At 44.5% G+C, this 15402-nt stretch overlaps 1 protein-coding gene and 1 non-coding gene across 17 annotated transcripts in view; one reads left to right on the forward strand and one right to left on the reverse strand.

Moving 5' to 3' along the window:
* The window catches only part of SEPTIN6 (septin 6), a 156022-nt gene that overhangs the window by 62215 nt on the left and 78405 nt on the right, over nt 1-15402 (forward strand). For 4 of the 16 annotated variants that reach the window (XM_070290836.1, XM_070290834.1, XM_070290835.1 and 1 more), the window contains one exon: nt 9506-9592. The exons of 5 other annotated variants lie outside the window; for them this stretch is intronic. In XM_070290836.1, the coding sequence (XP_070146937.1) occupies nt 9576-9592 (17 nt within the window). In that variant the 5' untranslated portion in view covers nt 9506-9575. Of the gene's footprint in view, nt 1-9505; nt 9593-13735; nt 13813-13967; nt 14152-15402 lie in introns of all 16 variants that reach the window. 7 more of the 16 variants (XM_070290852.1, XM_070290850.1, XM_070290853.1 and 4 more) reach the window with 4 other exon arrangements.
* LOC138931271 (small nucleolar RNA SNORA40) lies at nt 11560-11686 on the reverse strand. Its single transcript, XR_011446517.1, has one exon. It is a non-coding gene; the product is annotated as a small nucleolar RNA SNORA40 (small nucleolar RNA).

The raw sequence follows: 15402 nt of genomic DNA on the forward strand, positions 1-15402 counted from the left end.
CCAGGGAAGCCGCCAGCATAGTAGTTTTGCGTGCATGCATGCTAAATTGCTTCAGTTGTGTCGGACTTTTTGAGACCCCCATGGACTGTAGCCTGCCAGGCTCCTCTGTCCATGGGATTCTTCAGGCAAGAACACTGGAGTGGGTTGCTGTGCCCTCCTCCAAGGGATCTTCCCACCCCAGGGATCAAACCCCTCTCTCTTATGTTTCCTGCATTGGCAAGAGGGTCCTTTACCACTAGTGCCACCTGGGAAGCCCATAATAGTATTAATTCACACACCACACAATCCATCTGTTTCACAAGTTTTGGTGAGCATAGACAGTCCTTTATTTTCACAAGCAAAATATGCTTTAAAAGACATTTTTATTGCTTGTAGACTTTTGGATCGCTGCCATTCTGACTGGTGTGAAATGGTACCTCATTGTGGTCTTGATTTGCATTTCTCTGATAATGTTTGATACAGGATACAGGATGCTTGGGGCTGGTGCACTGGATGACCCAGAGAGATGATATGGGGAGGGTGGTGAGAGGGGGGTTCAGGATTGGGAACTCATGTACACCCGTGGCAGATTCATGTCAATGTATGGCAAAACCAATACAGTATTGTAAAGTAAAAAAAAAAGAAAATTAAAAACAAAAACAAAAAACAAACAAAAAAGACATTTTTATGACTGCCTTGGGAGCACAAACAACATTAGGTTGTCATTTATTCATTTACACATTGCTTACAACTAAATCAGAAAACCTACTATTAGTGTGTGTCAATGTTCAACATTGTGAACTGGATTCATCAAGAATTTTGAGGTGAACATTCTCCCAACCTCTCAGTTTGAATGGCCAAGCTCTAAACAAGGTTGAGGTCTTTCTAATGCAGCTGAGAGTATGTTCTCTTTCTTAAGACTGCCGAAATGGAAACCCCCATTGGGAGTGTCTCTGGAGTCAGCATGAGACAGCCCTAGACTAAACTAGCACCCACTGTTTCAGGTCATTTTGTTAAGTGCCAGTGTTCTGTTCTTATTATTGAATCAACCAAAATTTATCACTGATAAACAACAGACCTACAAATGTGCACTTTTGAGTGAATACAGCTGATTAAACTTGGAGGGGATGCTTTTGTATTACTGTTTCTACAGTCCATATTGTTGACCAGCCAACAAGCCATATTTCACTATTACCATTAGTGTATGCAATCTGTACATATCTGTATCTTTTATCATGTGACTTACAATGGAAAAAATGTGGATGCCATACCCCAAGCAAGCTATCCTCAAATTTCAGTTTTCTTGTCTAGATTTGTGATCAGAATGACATGGCAGATCATTTAAACTTGTCATCTCTGATAAGGGCTTAGAGAGCTTTTTTCTCTCTGCTGTTTATGGAGGAGTGATGCATTTATTTTGGAAACCAATAAGGGAGGTGGTTGGTATATATTATATTAGGAAAGTTGACCTCTGGTCACCAAAGTGGAAGGTCATAGGCCTTCTGGAGGTGAACCATGAAGCTATTTATGGTGAAGTCAAATCTTCCAAGAAGCAGGAAGCAGCTTGGACTATTTGCTAACAAGTCAAAAAACACTCCGTTCAGTCCCTAAGTTTCACAGTATGGAAAGTGAAAGTTGCTCAGTCATGTCCGATTCACTGCGACCCCCCATGGACTGTATAGTCCATGGAATTCTCCAGGCTAAAATAGTGGAGTGGGTAGCCTTTCCTTTCTCCAAGGGATATTCCCAACCCAGGGATTGAACCCAGGTCTCCCAGATTGCAGGCAGTTCTTTACCAGCTGAGCCACCAGGGAAGCCCAAGAGTACTAAAATGGGTGCATGACATTAACCAATAACCAGCCATAATCCTGCTAGAACCTCAGTACTATTCCTGCTCTGCAAAGGTCACGCAGGCTCTCTCTAAGGAGTGGGTATTGAGCATGCCATATAAAAGCAAGCTTCCAGAAAGGGTTTTTGTCCTTTCTGCTGAGATCCTACCTGTGCTCAAGGCATGCTTGTTTTTACCTTGTTTACTTTTATTTTTTTAAAACGTTTATCCTTTATAATTTTTTGGCCACCCAGTGAGGCATGCGGGATCTTCCTTCCCTGACTAGGGATCAAACCCACACTGCCTGCCGTGGAAGCACAGAGTCTTAACCACTGGACCACCAGGGAAGTCCCCCTTGCTTACTTTAAATTTTTTTTATTGACGTATAGTTGATTTACAGTATTGTGTGAATTTCTTCTGTATAGCAAAGTGACTCAGTTATACATATATATGTATATGTATGTGTATATATATATATTTTTGTTACAATAGTTTATCACAAGATATTGAATACAGTTCCCTATGCTATATGAAGGACCTCATTGTATGCTTACTTTAAAAACTACTTGCTCTTTGAGGGAGAATGGATCCATGTATATGAATGGCTGAGTCCCTTCGTTGTTTACCTGAAACTATCACAACATTGTTAATCGGCTATACCCCAATACAAAATAAAAAGTTAAAAGAAAAAAAAAAGTCCTTGCTCTTCAAAGTCCCCATAACCCACATCTCTGCAGGGAAAACAAAAGGTTTTTAATTCTGGAACCTACTCCCCCATCTGCTATATACACACCCATGCTCACCCTCAGTTTTTGACTCTAGCTCAAGATAATAGACTCACAGCACTGGAACCCACATCTGAACCTCTGTTTACCATCTGCACTTCTCCACCCAGTAAGTGTTTTCTTCTTAGACCTCAGCCTGATGAGATGACCATTGCCTTTCTCTTTTACACCCAACCATCTCCTACTTCCATTCAGGCCTCAACTTAGTTATCACCATCTCTGGAAAGCCTTACTTTGTTATCTGAATTGGGTACCCATCCCCTGAGGGTCTCAGAGCATCCGTGGTTTTCTCTTGTTGTGTTATAATGGCCTGCATGTCTTTTTCTCCCTCCACTCCCCCGTTATAATAGCACTTGTACACTGCTATGTCCCCAGCATTATGTACACTGCTCAGCAGCACTCTGTAAACCTCTACTGAATAAACAAATAAATGAATCCATTCCACTGGCTTACCCACCCCTGAAACTCTGGCTGTATCCTTGGCTTGACCCCTCAGCTGCAGATTGACACTATGGGATGTCTGATTTTAAATAATGTGAGTTCCCCATGAGTGGGCCTGGCTGAATTAGCTGCAAGTCAATATGCCCCCAGGTGAGTGAGCCTACTTTATAAAGTTATTTAACACTTGACCAATTGAGTATGGAAAATACACGCTACAGTCAAAGGTTACAATTTTACCTTAATTACTTCAAATAGGAGCAAAATACGAGATCTGATTATCTTTTGAGGTTCTTCTTGGCAGGTGATGATAGAATCTTGTCACTAGCTTACTTTTGTAAGGTCCCTGAATGTCTCATTTGCCATGGTAGGCGGGACTATCTGTGCAGGTGATTGAAAGGCAGATTCAAATTATTGGAGCAGAAATTTTAAAAGAGGGGGCGGGCTCTTGGCAAGTCTATGTCCTATAATGGTATTTAAAATAATAAATTGAAAAGATGAGGTTAGAGTGTTACCTGACCACAAGTAGAACTCACAAGATGGTAGTACCTTGGTGAAGTCACTGAGAGCCACAGTCTGTTCACCACCTTTGCAGTTTAAAACACCTCAGCTGGGGACTTCCCCAGTGGTCCAGTGGTTAAGACTTTGCCTTCCAATGCAGTGGCTGCACATTTGATCCCTGGTAAAGGTCAGTTTTCATTCCAATTCCTAAGAAAGGCAATGCCAAAGAATACTCAAACTACCGCACAATTGCACTCATCTCACATGCTAGTAAAGTAATGCTCAAAATTCTCCAAGCCAGGCTTCAGCAATACGTGAATCGTGAACTTCCTGATGTTCAAGCTGGTTTTAGAAAAGGCAGAGGAATCAGAGATCAAATTGCCAACATCCGCTGGATCACGGAAAAAGCAAGAGAGTTCCAGAAAAACATCTAGTTCTGCTTTATTGACTATGCAAAAGCCTTTGACTGTGTGGATCCCAATAAACTGTGGAAAATTCTGAGAGAGATGGGAATACCAGACCACCTGACCTGCCTCTTGAGAAACCTGTATGCAGGCCAGGAAGCAACAGTTAGAACTGGATATGGAACAACAGACTGGTTCCAAATAGGAAAAGGAGTACGTCAAGGGTGTATATTGTCATCCAGCTTATTTAACTTATATGCAGAGTACATCATGAGAAGTGCTGGACTGGAAGAAACACAAGCTGGAATCAAGATTGCTGGGAGAAATATCAATAACCTCAGATATGCAAATGACACCACCCTTATGGCAGAAAGTGAAGAGGAACTAAAAAGCCTCTTGATGAAAGTGAAAGAGGAGAGTGAAAAAGTTGGCTTAAAGCTCAACATTCAGAAAACGAAGATCATGGCATCCGGTCCCATCACTTCATGGGAAGTAGATGGGGAAACAGTGGAAAAAGTGTCAGACTTTGTTTTTTTTGGGGCTCCAAAATCATTGCAGATGGTGACTGCAGCCATGAAATTAAAAGACACTTACTCCTTGGAAGAAAAGTTATGACCAACCTAGATAACATATTCAAAAGCAGAGACATTACTTTGCCAACTAAGGTCTGTCTAGTCAAGGCTATGGTTTTTCCTGTGGTCATGTATGGATGTGAGAGTTGGACTGTGAAGAAGGCTGAGCGCCAAAGAATTGATGCTTTTGAACTGTGGTGTTGGAGAAGACTCTTGAGAGTCCCTTGGACTGCAAGGAGATCCAACCAGTCCATTCTGAAGGAGATCAGCCCTGGGATTTCTTTGGAAGGAATGATGCTAAAGCTGAAGCTCCAGTTCTTTGGCCACCTCATGCAAAGAGTTGACTCATTGGAAAAGGCTTTGATGCTGGGAGGGATTGAGGGCAGGAGGAGAAGGGGACGACAGAGGATGAGATGGCTGGATGGCATCACTGACCCGATGGATGTGAATCTAAGTGAACTCCGGGAGTTGGTGATGGACAGGGAGGCCTGGCGTGCTGCGATTCATGGGGTCTCATGAATCATGGGGTCTCACGACTGAGTGACTGAACTGAACTGAACTGAACTGGGGAACTAAAATCCCAACTATCTTGTGGCCAAAAACCAAAATGTAACGCAGAAGCAATATTGTAACAAATTCAATGGAGACTTTGAAAATGGTCTACATAAAAAATACCTGAAATATAACAAAACACCTCAGCTTCAGAAAAGCTAATTCATCATAGCCAGTTTCACAAAAAATAAAGCAGAGTGCCAATTTACTAATAGACAAAAACTGCAGAACTCCAAGGGAAAATCATAAAGGGAGATATTGATAGACTTTTGACTATACAAAGAATTTAACTTCTTTACCCAAAAATCCACTATAAATAAACTTAATGACAAAGGGTTAATATCCTCACTATATAAAGAGCTTATAGGACTAAAGAAGGAGAAAAAAGTGTTTCAATATAAAAGTAGGCAAGGGACACGTATGAGAATTTCATAAAAGGAAAAATATAACTGATAACTGAACATAAATCTTTCTGCTGTTAGTGGTGTGCTGAAGCCTACTGGCAGGCTTTGTGACCTCATGGACTGCAGCATGCCAGGCTTCCCTGTCCATCACCAGCTCCTGGAGGTTGCTCAAACTCATGTCCATTTAGGCAGTGATGCCATCCAACCATCCCATCTTCTGTCGTCCCCTTTTCCTCCTGCCTTCAATCTTTCCCAGCATCAGGGTCTTTTCCAATGAGTCAGTTCTTCGCATCAGGTAGGGCTTGAGACTTCATATTAACAGTTTGACGTCAGTTGTTGTAAGAATATTTATACCATGGAAATCAGCTGCTGCTGCTGTTGCTAAGTTGCTTGAGTCGTATTCGACTCTGTGTGACCCCATAGACAGCAGTCCACCAGGCTCCCCCGTCACTTGGATTCTCCTGGCAAGAATTCTGAAGTGGGTTATCATTTCCTTCTCCAATACATGAAAGTGAAAAGTGAAAGTGAAGTCACTCAGTCGTGTCCGACTATTAGCAACCCCATGGACTTTAGCCTACCAGGCTCCTCCATCCATGGGATTTTCCGGGCAAGAGCACCGGAGTGGGGTGCCATTGCCTTCTCCGATGGAAATCAGCAAATGCTACATATCCGGGTTGTTTCCCTCACCCCTCAAAGAACCAGTTATTAAGCATTTACCAGCTCATCACTGTGTATATTCAGTGACTCTCTCTCACCTGGATCCTTTCCAACAACATTCAAACATTCTCAAGTCTTTTCTGCCATCTTTAAGGAAATCTCAGCCCCCACATCTTCCTCCAGCTACCATTCTGTCTGTTTTTCTTCACAGTCAAACTTCTCCAAAGAATTGACTCTATTTCCTGACTTCATTTAGTCATTTTCCAATCATCCTTCAACATACTCAAGCCAGTTTTTGCCACCATCACTTCCCTGAAACAGCTCTTGTTGAGTTCATTGACCTCCACGAACCTTAAATTCTATGAACAGTTTTCCCTTACTTTCTTTGACCTCATGGCAGTATTCAATTCTGTTGATATTTACCTTCTTGAAATTATCTTGTCTTTGGGCTTTGATGGCACAGGATACTGGTTTTCCTCTCTAGCTTCTCCTTTTCAGTTCCCTTCTCAAGTTCTTCTTCTCATTTCCCATCTAGAAATGCTGGTGTTTTCCAGGGATTAGTCTTGGGTCCTCTTCTTTACTCTCTCCCTAGGTCATTTCATTTATTCCCATGGCTTTACACATTACCTATACACCAATGACTTCTTGATTTTTGTCTCCAGGCCTGACCTTTTATGGGAGCTCCAGTTGCCTACTTGGCATCTTCCCCTTCAGTGTTTCAAAAGCATCTCAAACTCAAGCTAGTTCCAAACTGGAGCCAAAGATGGTCTCTCTCTTCTTCAAACCAGAGGTTTTCCAGTGTTCCCCATCTCCATAAAAAGCACCACCATACAAGCCAGAAACATAAGAGTCAACTTTGGCATCCCTGTCTCCTCCATCTCCCACATTACCAAGTCTAGGTTGTCTTTATCTTCTAAATAGCTAGCCAGTAAGCTTTCTTCTCTCCATCTTCTACCACCCTAGTACAAGCCTCCATGATCTTTCAGCTGGACAACTAAAAGAGCCTCCTAACTGGTTTCCTTTTTTAATTAATTAATTTATTTGGCTGTGCTGGGTCCTCGCCGCTGTGTGGTCCCCTCTCCAGTTGCAGTGAGCAGGGGGTACTCTCTAGCCATGGTGCTCGGGTTTCTCATTGTGGTGGCCTCTACCACTGTGGAGCACGGGCTTTAGGGTGCATGGGCTTCTGGCTCCCAGGCTCTAGAGCACAGGTTCAATTGTAGTGGCGCACAGGCTTCATTTCTGTGTGGCTTGTGGGATCTTCCTGGACCAGAGCTTGAACCCATGTCTCCTGCATTGGCAGGTGGGTTCTTTACCACTGAGTCACCAGGAAAGCTCCCTAACTGGTTGTCTTCCTTCCTTCCTTTATTTTGGGCCATGCTGTGAGGCATAGGATCTTAGTTCCTTGACCAGGGATTGAACCTGTGGCCTCTGCCATGGACCACCAGGAAATTCCCTTAACTGGTTTTCTGCCTCCATTTTCTTCTCTTCAATATGCTCTCGACACTGAAGCCAGGGAACTTTTCAAAACACGAGTCTGATCATGTCATAGTCCTGTCTCAAATCCCTCAGTGGCTTCCCATTGCTTAGCATAAAAAATTCCAAACAGCTCGGAACAATGACCAAAGCCCTGAATGATTTGGCTCTATGCCCATGTCTCCAGCCTCATTGCATTCCACTCCAGTCTGTCTGTACTCCAGGCACACCAGTTTCCTGTCTGTCCCTTGAATGGAGCCTCGGCACATGCTCTTCCCTTTGCTCTTTCCCTTTCACTTTTGGCTTCAGTTCTCCCTTCACCTAGCTGACTCCTACTTAATCTATAGATCTCAACTCAAACACCACTTCCTCCAGGAAGCCCTCTACACTCACAGGCTAAAAGTGAAAGTGAAGTCGCTCAGTCGTGTCCAACTCTTTGGGACCCCGTGGACTGTAGCCCTCCAGGCTCCTCCGTCCATGGGATTCTCCAGGCAAGAATGCTGGAACGGGTTGCCATTTCCTTCTCCAGGGGATCTTCCCCACCCAGGGATCGAACCCAGGTCTCCCGCATTGCATGCAAACACTTTAACCTCTGAGCCACCAGGAAGCTCTGGTGGCTAGACTGAGTCAAATCTACATCCCCCCACCCCTGCCATTATAAGTTCTCAGGGCACAATAAATACCTCCTTGCCATTATAAGTTCTCAGGGCACAATAAATGTCTCCTTAATTGCTCTAGGGGCTTCCTGGTGGCTCAGAGGTTAAAGCGTTTGCCTGCAATGCAGGAGACCTGTGTTCGATCCCTGGGTCAGGAAGATCCTCTGGAGAAGGAAATGGTGATGCACTCCAGTACTCTTGCCTGGAAAATTCCATGGACGGAGGAGCCTGGAGGGCTATAGTCCACGGGGTCGCAAAGAGTCAGGCATGACTGAGCGACTTCACTTTCACTTTCACTTAATTGGTCTTATTGCAGTTTTAGTTCTTCCTTTATGCATATGACTATTTGATTATTATCTGTGCTCCCTGCTAGACCATAAGCTCCATGAAGGCAAGGACCAAGTTTGTTTTTACTCATCATTGATCTCTGGCACCTAGTCTAAGACTTGGTATACAGTAGGTACTCTGGTGGCTCAGATGGTAAAGAATCTGCCTGCCCTGCAGGAGACCCAGGTTCAATCCCTGGGCTGGGAAGATCCCCTGGAGAAATGATTGGCTACTCACTCCATCCAGTATTCTTGCCTGGAAAATTCCATGGACAGAGGAGCCTGGCGGGCTACAGTCCATGGGGTCACAAAGAGTCAGACATAACTGAGCAACTAACACGTTCACTTTCATTTTTCAGGTACTCTATTAATATTTGTGAGGCTAATGATTCCTATGTATAGAAAATACATAAAACAGCAATTTCCTAGTGGTCCAGTGGTTAGGACTCCATGCTGTCACTACGGAGAGTGCAGGTTCAATCTCTGATTAGGGAACTAAGATCCCAAAGCTGCTTGGCACGACCAGAAAACAAAAACAAAAACCCCACACAAAATGAAGCCAACCAGTATTTCTCCCTTTGTTATGGCTTCCAGGAAGCTGAGAATCCTATTTAAAACTTAAGTACAGCGATTATATCAACCCACTAGATTTAGCATATCTGAATCCTCTCTTTTGATAATGATGTTCTATTCCCAGTTTATTGACCCATAAAATATGCTTTGGAATAAGATACTCTGTGTGTGTATGCACATGTGTATGGATACAAAACTAAACCAAAGCATTTTCAAAGCACTGACAGAATGATTTTAAAAATATTTAACTTCACCTTAACCAATGACTAATGGTTGGTGATGGTGAAGCCCGTATCTCACTGAGGTGTCATTACCATCTTGATTCTGTTTCTGTGGCTTATTTCAATCCCTTCACAGTGCTGGTGGCTCATCTATGGAAGACTGCAAGGTCACTGGGTAGACACCTTGTTTCTCTAGACTCTGTACGATGTCTAGGGGCTGTCGGTGAGTATCATTCAACTCACAGAACTTATTGTCTTTTTAAACCTCTTTAAAAATTAATTAAGTGATTGATTTACTTATTTACTTTTGACTCTGCTGGGTCTTCATCGCTGTGCTCTGGCTTTGTCTAGTTGCAGCGAGTGGGGCCTCCTCTCTAGTTGCAGTGCACCAGCTTCTCATTGCAGTGGCTTCTCTTGTTGAGGAGCCTGGGCTCTAGGGTGCACAGTAAACCTTGTTTTAATCTTGTGAAATGTAACACATATCCTGAAGCATTCCTAAAGCAGAAAGACAAAGCAAAAATCAATACTTATAAAGCAAACACCCATGTGACCATTGCTAGGTTAAGAAATTGAGCACTGGGGGAATTCCTTGGCTGTCCAGTGGTTATGACTCGCTGCCTTCACTTCCAGGGCTGGGTTCAATCCCTGGTAGGGGAACTGAGATCCCACAAGCTATGAGGCATGGCAAAAACAAACACAAAAAACAAAAAAGAAAAGAAACAGAGCATTGGTACTCATTGTCTATGCTGCATCTTGGTTACTGCCTTATGACGTATTTGGTATTCACTATTCTCTGGTGGCCCAGATAGTGAAGAATCCGCCTGCAATGCGGGAGACCTAGGTTCAGTCCCCAGGTGGGGAAGATCCCCTGGAGGAGGGCATGGCAACCCACTCCAGTATTCTTGCCTGGAGAATCCCATAGACAGAGGAGCCTGGAGGGCTATAGTCCGTGGGATTGCAGAGAGTCAGGCACTACTGAGCGACTAAACACAAGTATAGTGCAGGACATTTGACTGTTAGTGGGTATATATCTGAGTCTTCCCTGGTGGCTCAGATGGTAAAGCGTCTGCCTGCAATGCAGGAGACGCGGGATCGATCCCTGGGTTGGGAAGATCTCCTGGAGAAGGAAATGGCAACCCACTCCAGTACTCTTGCCTGGAGAATCCCAGGGACGGAGGAGCCTGGTAGACTACAGTCCATGTCTGGTTTCCTCAGTTAGACGGGAACTTCCCACAGAACAGAAGCCATATCTCATATTTCTTTCTACCTCTCCCAGTGCCCAGTGCAGTGCCCTGGTAGGTACATCATGCATTTTACATGATTATACATCTTAGGCAAACTCTGTGACTCTGGGAAAACCACTGAGGACTAATTGTGGTGAACAAGAATTGTTTGGGAAAATACAAAATTGTATCATTTGTCTAAAATGGTGTGTACAGGTAAGTTTCTAAGGATAGCTAGTATCCCTGATGGGGGTGGTGAGCCAAACCTGCCCTTGAGTTCTGGCTCTTGCCCAATGCAGAAAGTCAGCCTAGAACCATGGCAGTAGCCTCCTGACTGCTCTCCCTGTCTCTGTTCTTCTTCTTTTTTTTTTTTTTTCTGCACAAAGGTTTCTTTTTATTCATAACATAGGCAAAGTTATTTAAGTCAATAAATTTTTAAGGATGTTCACATGTCCTGATTCTTTCCACTGCCAATCACCATAGCTCCTCCAAAGTTGTCATCTTCAAGGTAGCCCTTTCAAAAAGTTCTGCTCAATCCACAGCTGTGATGTTTGCCACAGTTGTTTTAGTTGAGTCTTTTTGATCTTTAATGGAGTGCACTTCAAAGTTTGCCACCTGTAATCTTCAAGATCCAATTTCCTCAAGCAGTTTACTATAGGATCCTGTTTAGGTTCAGGAGATGGGATCTGTCTAGTTCTCTAAAAACTTATCAAGTTCAAATCATATTAATTCCTAAGTTATCACACCCTAAAACTTGACAGAGATAATTGGGATATGCCAATACCTTTGGAAAATCCAGACACTGTATTCCGAAGATAAAAGCCTAAAAAAAGAAGCCCATCTTTGTTTCATGTCAACATTAAAACTGAGTACTAGGATCAATACAGCTGGTAATTTAAAAGCTTATTTAACTCTACAGCCCTGGAAGCAATCTTTATGCTCATCAATACACACCCATTTTATGGATCATGTTCCTTCTTATCTGTATCAAAACTCATACTGAACAATGAGTTGTGGGTTGCAAAAGAGGATTTACTTTCACACTTGTCTGTAAGTCTTTGTCCACAAATTAAACAAAAACAAACACAAGTGCTATCTGTCTCTGTTCTTGCCTTCATTCAATCAGTTATTCTTGTGGTGTCTTGAGTGCACTGTGTAAACCTAGATCTCACTGCTGTACCGCCACTCACTAACCATCATGCAGTGGTTCTCCACAACTGCCTGGAGAGCTTCTTACACACCATACTCCTCCCAAGCAAAGATTCTGATTTGGCAGGTCTGAGGTGGCCTCTTGGCCTCTGTTTCTATAAGAAGAAGGACAGGTGATTCTGCTGCAGCCATTCATCAAGAAACTCTTCAAACACTCTTATTCTCAAGAGGGTGCAACCTTAGCATCTTTAACATGGTGCACAAGGCCCTTATAATGGATGCCCTTTTTAAAGCATGCCCTATTCCCTCCCTTCCAATCCGATCCCATGTCACTGTCACCATCATTTCTTGCCTGAACTGCTACAACCGTGACTTAATTCCCGAGTCCTAACTGCTTTCATCACTCTCTGCTCCAGTCTCCTCCCCAAGCTGGAACAAGAGTGACATTTCAAAATTGCAAATGCATTCATTCTGCTCCCCTGCTCTAAACCCTTTGGTGGCTCCTCACCATCTAAGGGACAGTTTCTCCAGCTGGTTCAGGTGGCATGGCAGCTGGAAGTCATGGTATTCTTTCTAGAGTGCCAGGAAATAATTGATATATTCCATGGCACCATACAAAATCAAACACGTTTCAAAAGAACACTTCTGCTAGCAGAAAATACATCTACATAATGTGAGTGTGATACAAAATCATAGCCACAAGCACAGATGTCCATGAAAAAAGAAATAAACTGTTGAATTAAGCATGATCAGTCCTGGGACTGTCTGTTTAATATTCTTGTGCTATATGTTCATTCATTCTGTTGCCTGCTCACAGATAAGAAGGAGCATCTGTCAAAGACTGAAGAAAACTTTGTGGTTAAAAAAAGTTAAAATAGAAAAGTTTCTACCCATTAATTGATTTTTTTTTCACTGTAAGCATCCGTCTCACTTGGCTCCAGAATGGAGCAGGTGTTGGCCCTAGAGAGCACAGCTTGAGACTCCAGACTCTGAGGCGTAAAGGCTGAGCTCTTTGGCATGACCAACGTGCCCCTTCAAGCTCTGATGCCAGCTTCTCTCAGCCTCATTTATAACCGCTGTCCTCTCCTCTACCATTCCCTCTGGCCAAGAGTTGGAATTCCCTAAATGTTCTTGCCTTTTTTTTCTGTGATTTTACACATGGTGTTCTGCTACTGTTCACCCCACCCCTTGATGGCCAGATAAGCTACTACTCTTTCTTCAGGATTCAATCCAAATGGGTCTTTTTTTTTTCTTTTTGGCCATGCTGCGTGCCTTGTGTGATCTTAGTTCTCCCAGCAGACCAGGGAGTGAACCCCCGCCTTTTGCAGTGGAAGTGTGGAGCCCTAACCACTGGACCACCAGGAAAGTTCCCAAATGGGTCTTTGAGTTGCCTTCCCTCACCTCTCTGGGTGTCTACCTCCCCAGGATCTTGCCCCTGCCTGATTAGATCACTTATCCCATTACTGGTTGTTTGTGGAGCTGGCAACTGGCCAGGGGGCTACCTCAGGTCACAACAGGGTTTCTTGCCATCCGTTTTTCTTGAGTCCTCCGGCACTGAGCACAGTGGCTGATGTGCAATGGAGGCTTAGGTCATATTCGTGGAATGAAGAGTAAAATTTCAAAGGAAGCAAAGTTTATCTTTAGAAACTTCCAGCTGCCTACAGGGGTTCCCTCTCCATCTTTTAGGGCACCCCTTTTCCAACCTAGGCACTGTCTTCTCATGCTGCCCATTGGAGTAATCCACCAGGATCTGCCATTAGTATGACAGTCCAGGCTTCAGAATTTTCCCTCAATATCCTGCCAAACTTTACTCACTCCTGTGTCCCATCCATGGCCAGATTTCAGGTAAACCAGTGGTTCTCAAACTTTAGCATAAATGAGAGTTCCTTGGAGGACTTGTTCAAACACAGGTTACTGGGTCTCAGTGCTCGAGGTTGTGATTTGGTAGGTCTGTCTAGGCTGGGGCCTGAGCGTTTGCATTTCTAACTTCCCAGGTGACACTGAGACTGTTAGACAAAGATCACCTTTTGAGAACTACTGGAATAAACTGATGTCAAACCAGAGGCAGGAGGTAATGATGCACAAAGGAATCCTTATTTCCTCTTGACTTAGCCCCTTCACTGAGTTTCTGATTCTATCAGCATTGTCCGATTTGGTTAATCTCAGGTCATTTTCCCTCTACTTCACTTTGTCCTCTTCTTCCAACTTTCTGATCTTATTTTTCAGATGATTATCGGCGTCTCCACTTTAGAGCAACGTGACCATCCTTTCGTCTTCCGTAAAGCCAGTTTCAGGACAAAGCTCTTTCCTGAGCTCTTAGTTCCATTTCACTGCCCTCTTCTCCCTCCCTCCCCACATTGCTGACCCCTTCCCCCAGCCAGTCTGAGCACTCCCTTCCCCAGCCATCAGGGTGAGTTTTCTAAAGCTTGGCTTTAATTACGGCCCCCTCCTATCTAGCAGGGATGGCCATTTCCCCTCCCTGGGGAGTCCGGTTCCACAAACAACATTAGCAAGTTAATGACAGTCACCTGCTGGCCTGCGGAAGTTGCTGCTTGCTCCAACTTCCTTAAGGACAGTGGAAACACTGAAAACACCACATTTACATGCTTCCGTTTATCCATTCACTCAACAAACATTGATTGAGCATCTGCCAGATAACTGTGCAGGGCCCAAGGGACCCTGTGAGGATACAATGAACATGAAAATAGGTTCATGGGTCCCGAGGATCCATGAGACCTCAACAGGGACAGACATGCAAGGAGGTGACTGACCACTAGTGAGCCCTCCTGCCTCACCCCTTTGTGTCCGCCCTGTGCCTGGGCTAGTGACCCAGGACCAAAGACTGGGAGATAGAACCCAGCGAATTTCCAAATTTCTTTGTTCTCCTTCCCTTCCCCCCACTTCTTCGTTGAAATAAGGGTGGTAATCCATAGCATTCAGTTATGGCCCCCCCTGCATGGAGTCAGGCAAGGAATGTAAAGCCCAGAATGCAGTGAGCTAGAGCGTCTCTACACATACACACACCCACACTGACCCTCACATTGACATGCACAGACTGACAGACACACAGCACTGGCATGCACAGCTTTTCATACATACCAATACACAGCAGAAGTACACACTGACACACACATCGATACAGACGCACTCACTGAAACACACACACACGGTAGCAGATAAAAAAAACAAACAGTAAATACATGCCTGTACACACACACACAGTGACACACCTTGACACACAGATACAGCGGATGCACACTGACAGACAAATGCACACCTAGGCACACATCAACAGCCACTGCACCCCGCAGAAACCCGGAAGCCTGAGGCGCTTGCAGCCGCAGGTGGCAGGTTTTTGAGAGACCAAAGGGTTGAGGGAGACTTGAGTTACACACTTGGTTCCAGTCTGCGAGGGCCATTGTTTTGGAGGCGGAGGCCTCCGCGAGGTTGTGAGGGTTCCTAGGGACAGAAGGGCAGAGGGGGGCATATGGGCGGGGCACCAAGGTTTCGGCGCTTCGGTAGCCCCTGTACCGGGTGGAAATGCTTCGAGTTTTGGTGGGCGAGGAGCGCTTAGGCGGGAGCGGGGTGATGTTGGAAGGGGGCAGGCAGGGTTCCCAGGGAGCCCCGCAGTCGGCCAGTCCAGCTCCGCCGGGCACTGCGC

Source organism: Ovis canadensis, chromosome X (genome assembly GCF_042477335.2).
Source record: "Ovis canadensis isolate MfBH-ARS-UI-01 breed Bighorn chromosome X, ARS-UI_OviCan_v2, whole genome shotgun sequence".
Taxonomy (NCBI): Eukaryota; Metazoa; Chordata; class Mammalia; order Artiodactyla; family Bovidae; genus Ovis; species Ovis canadensis.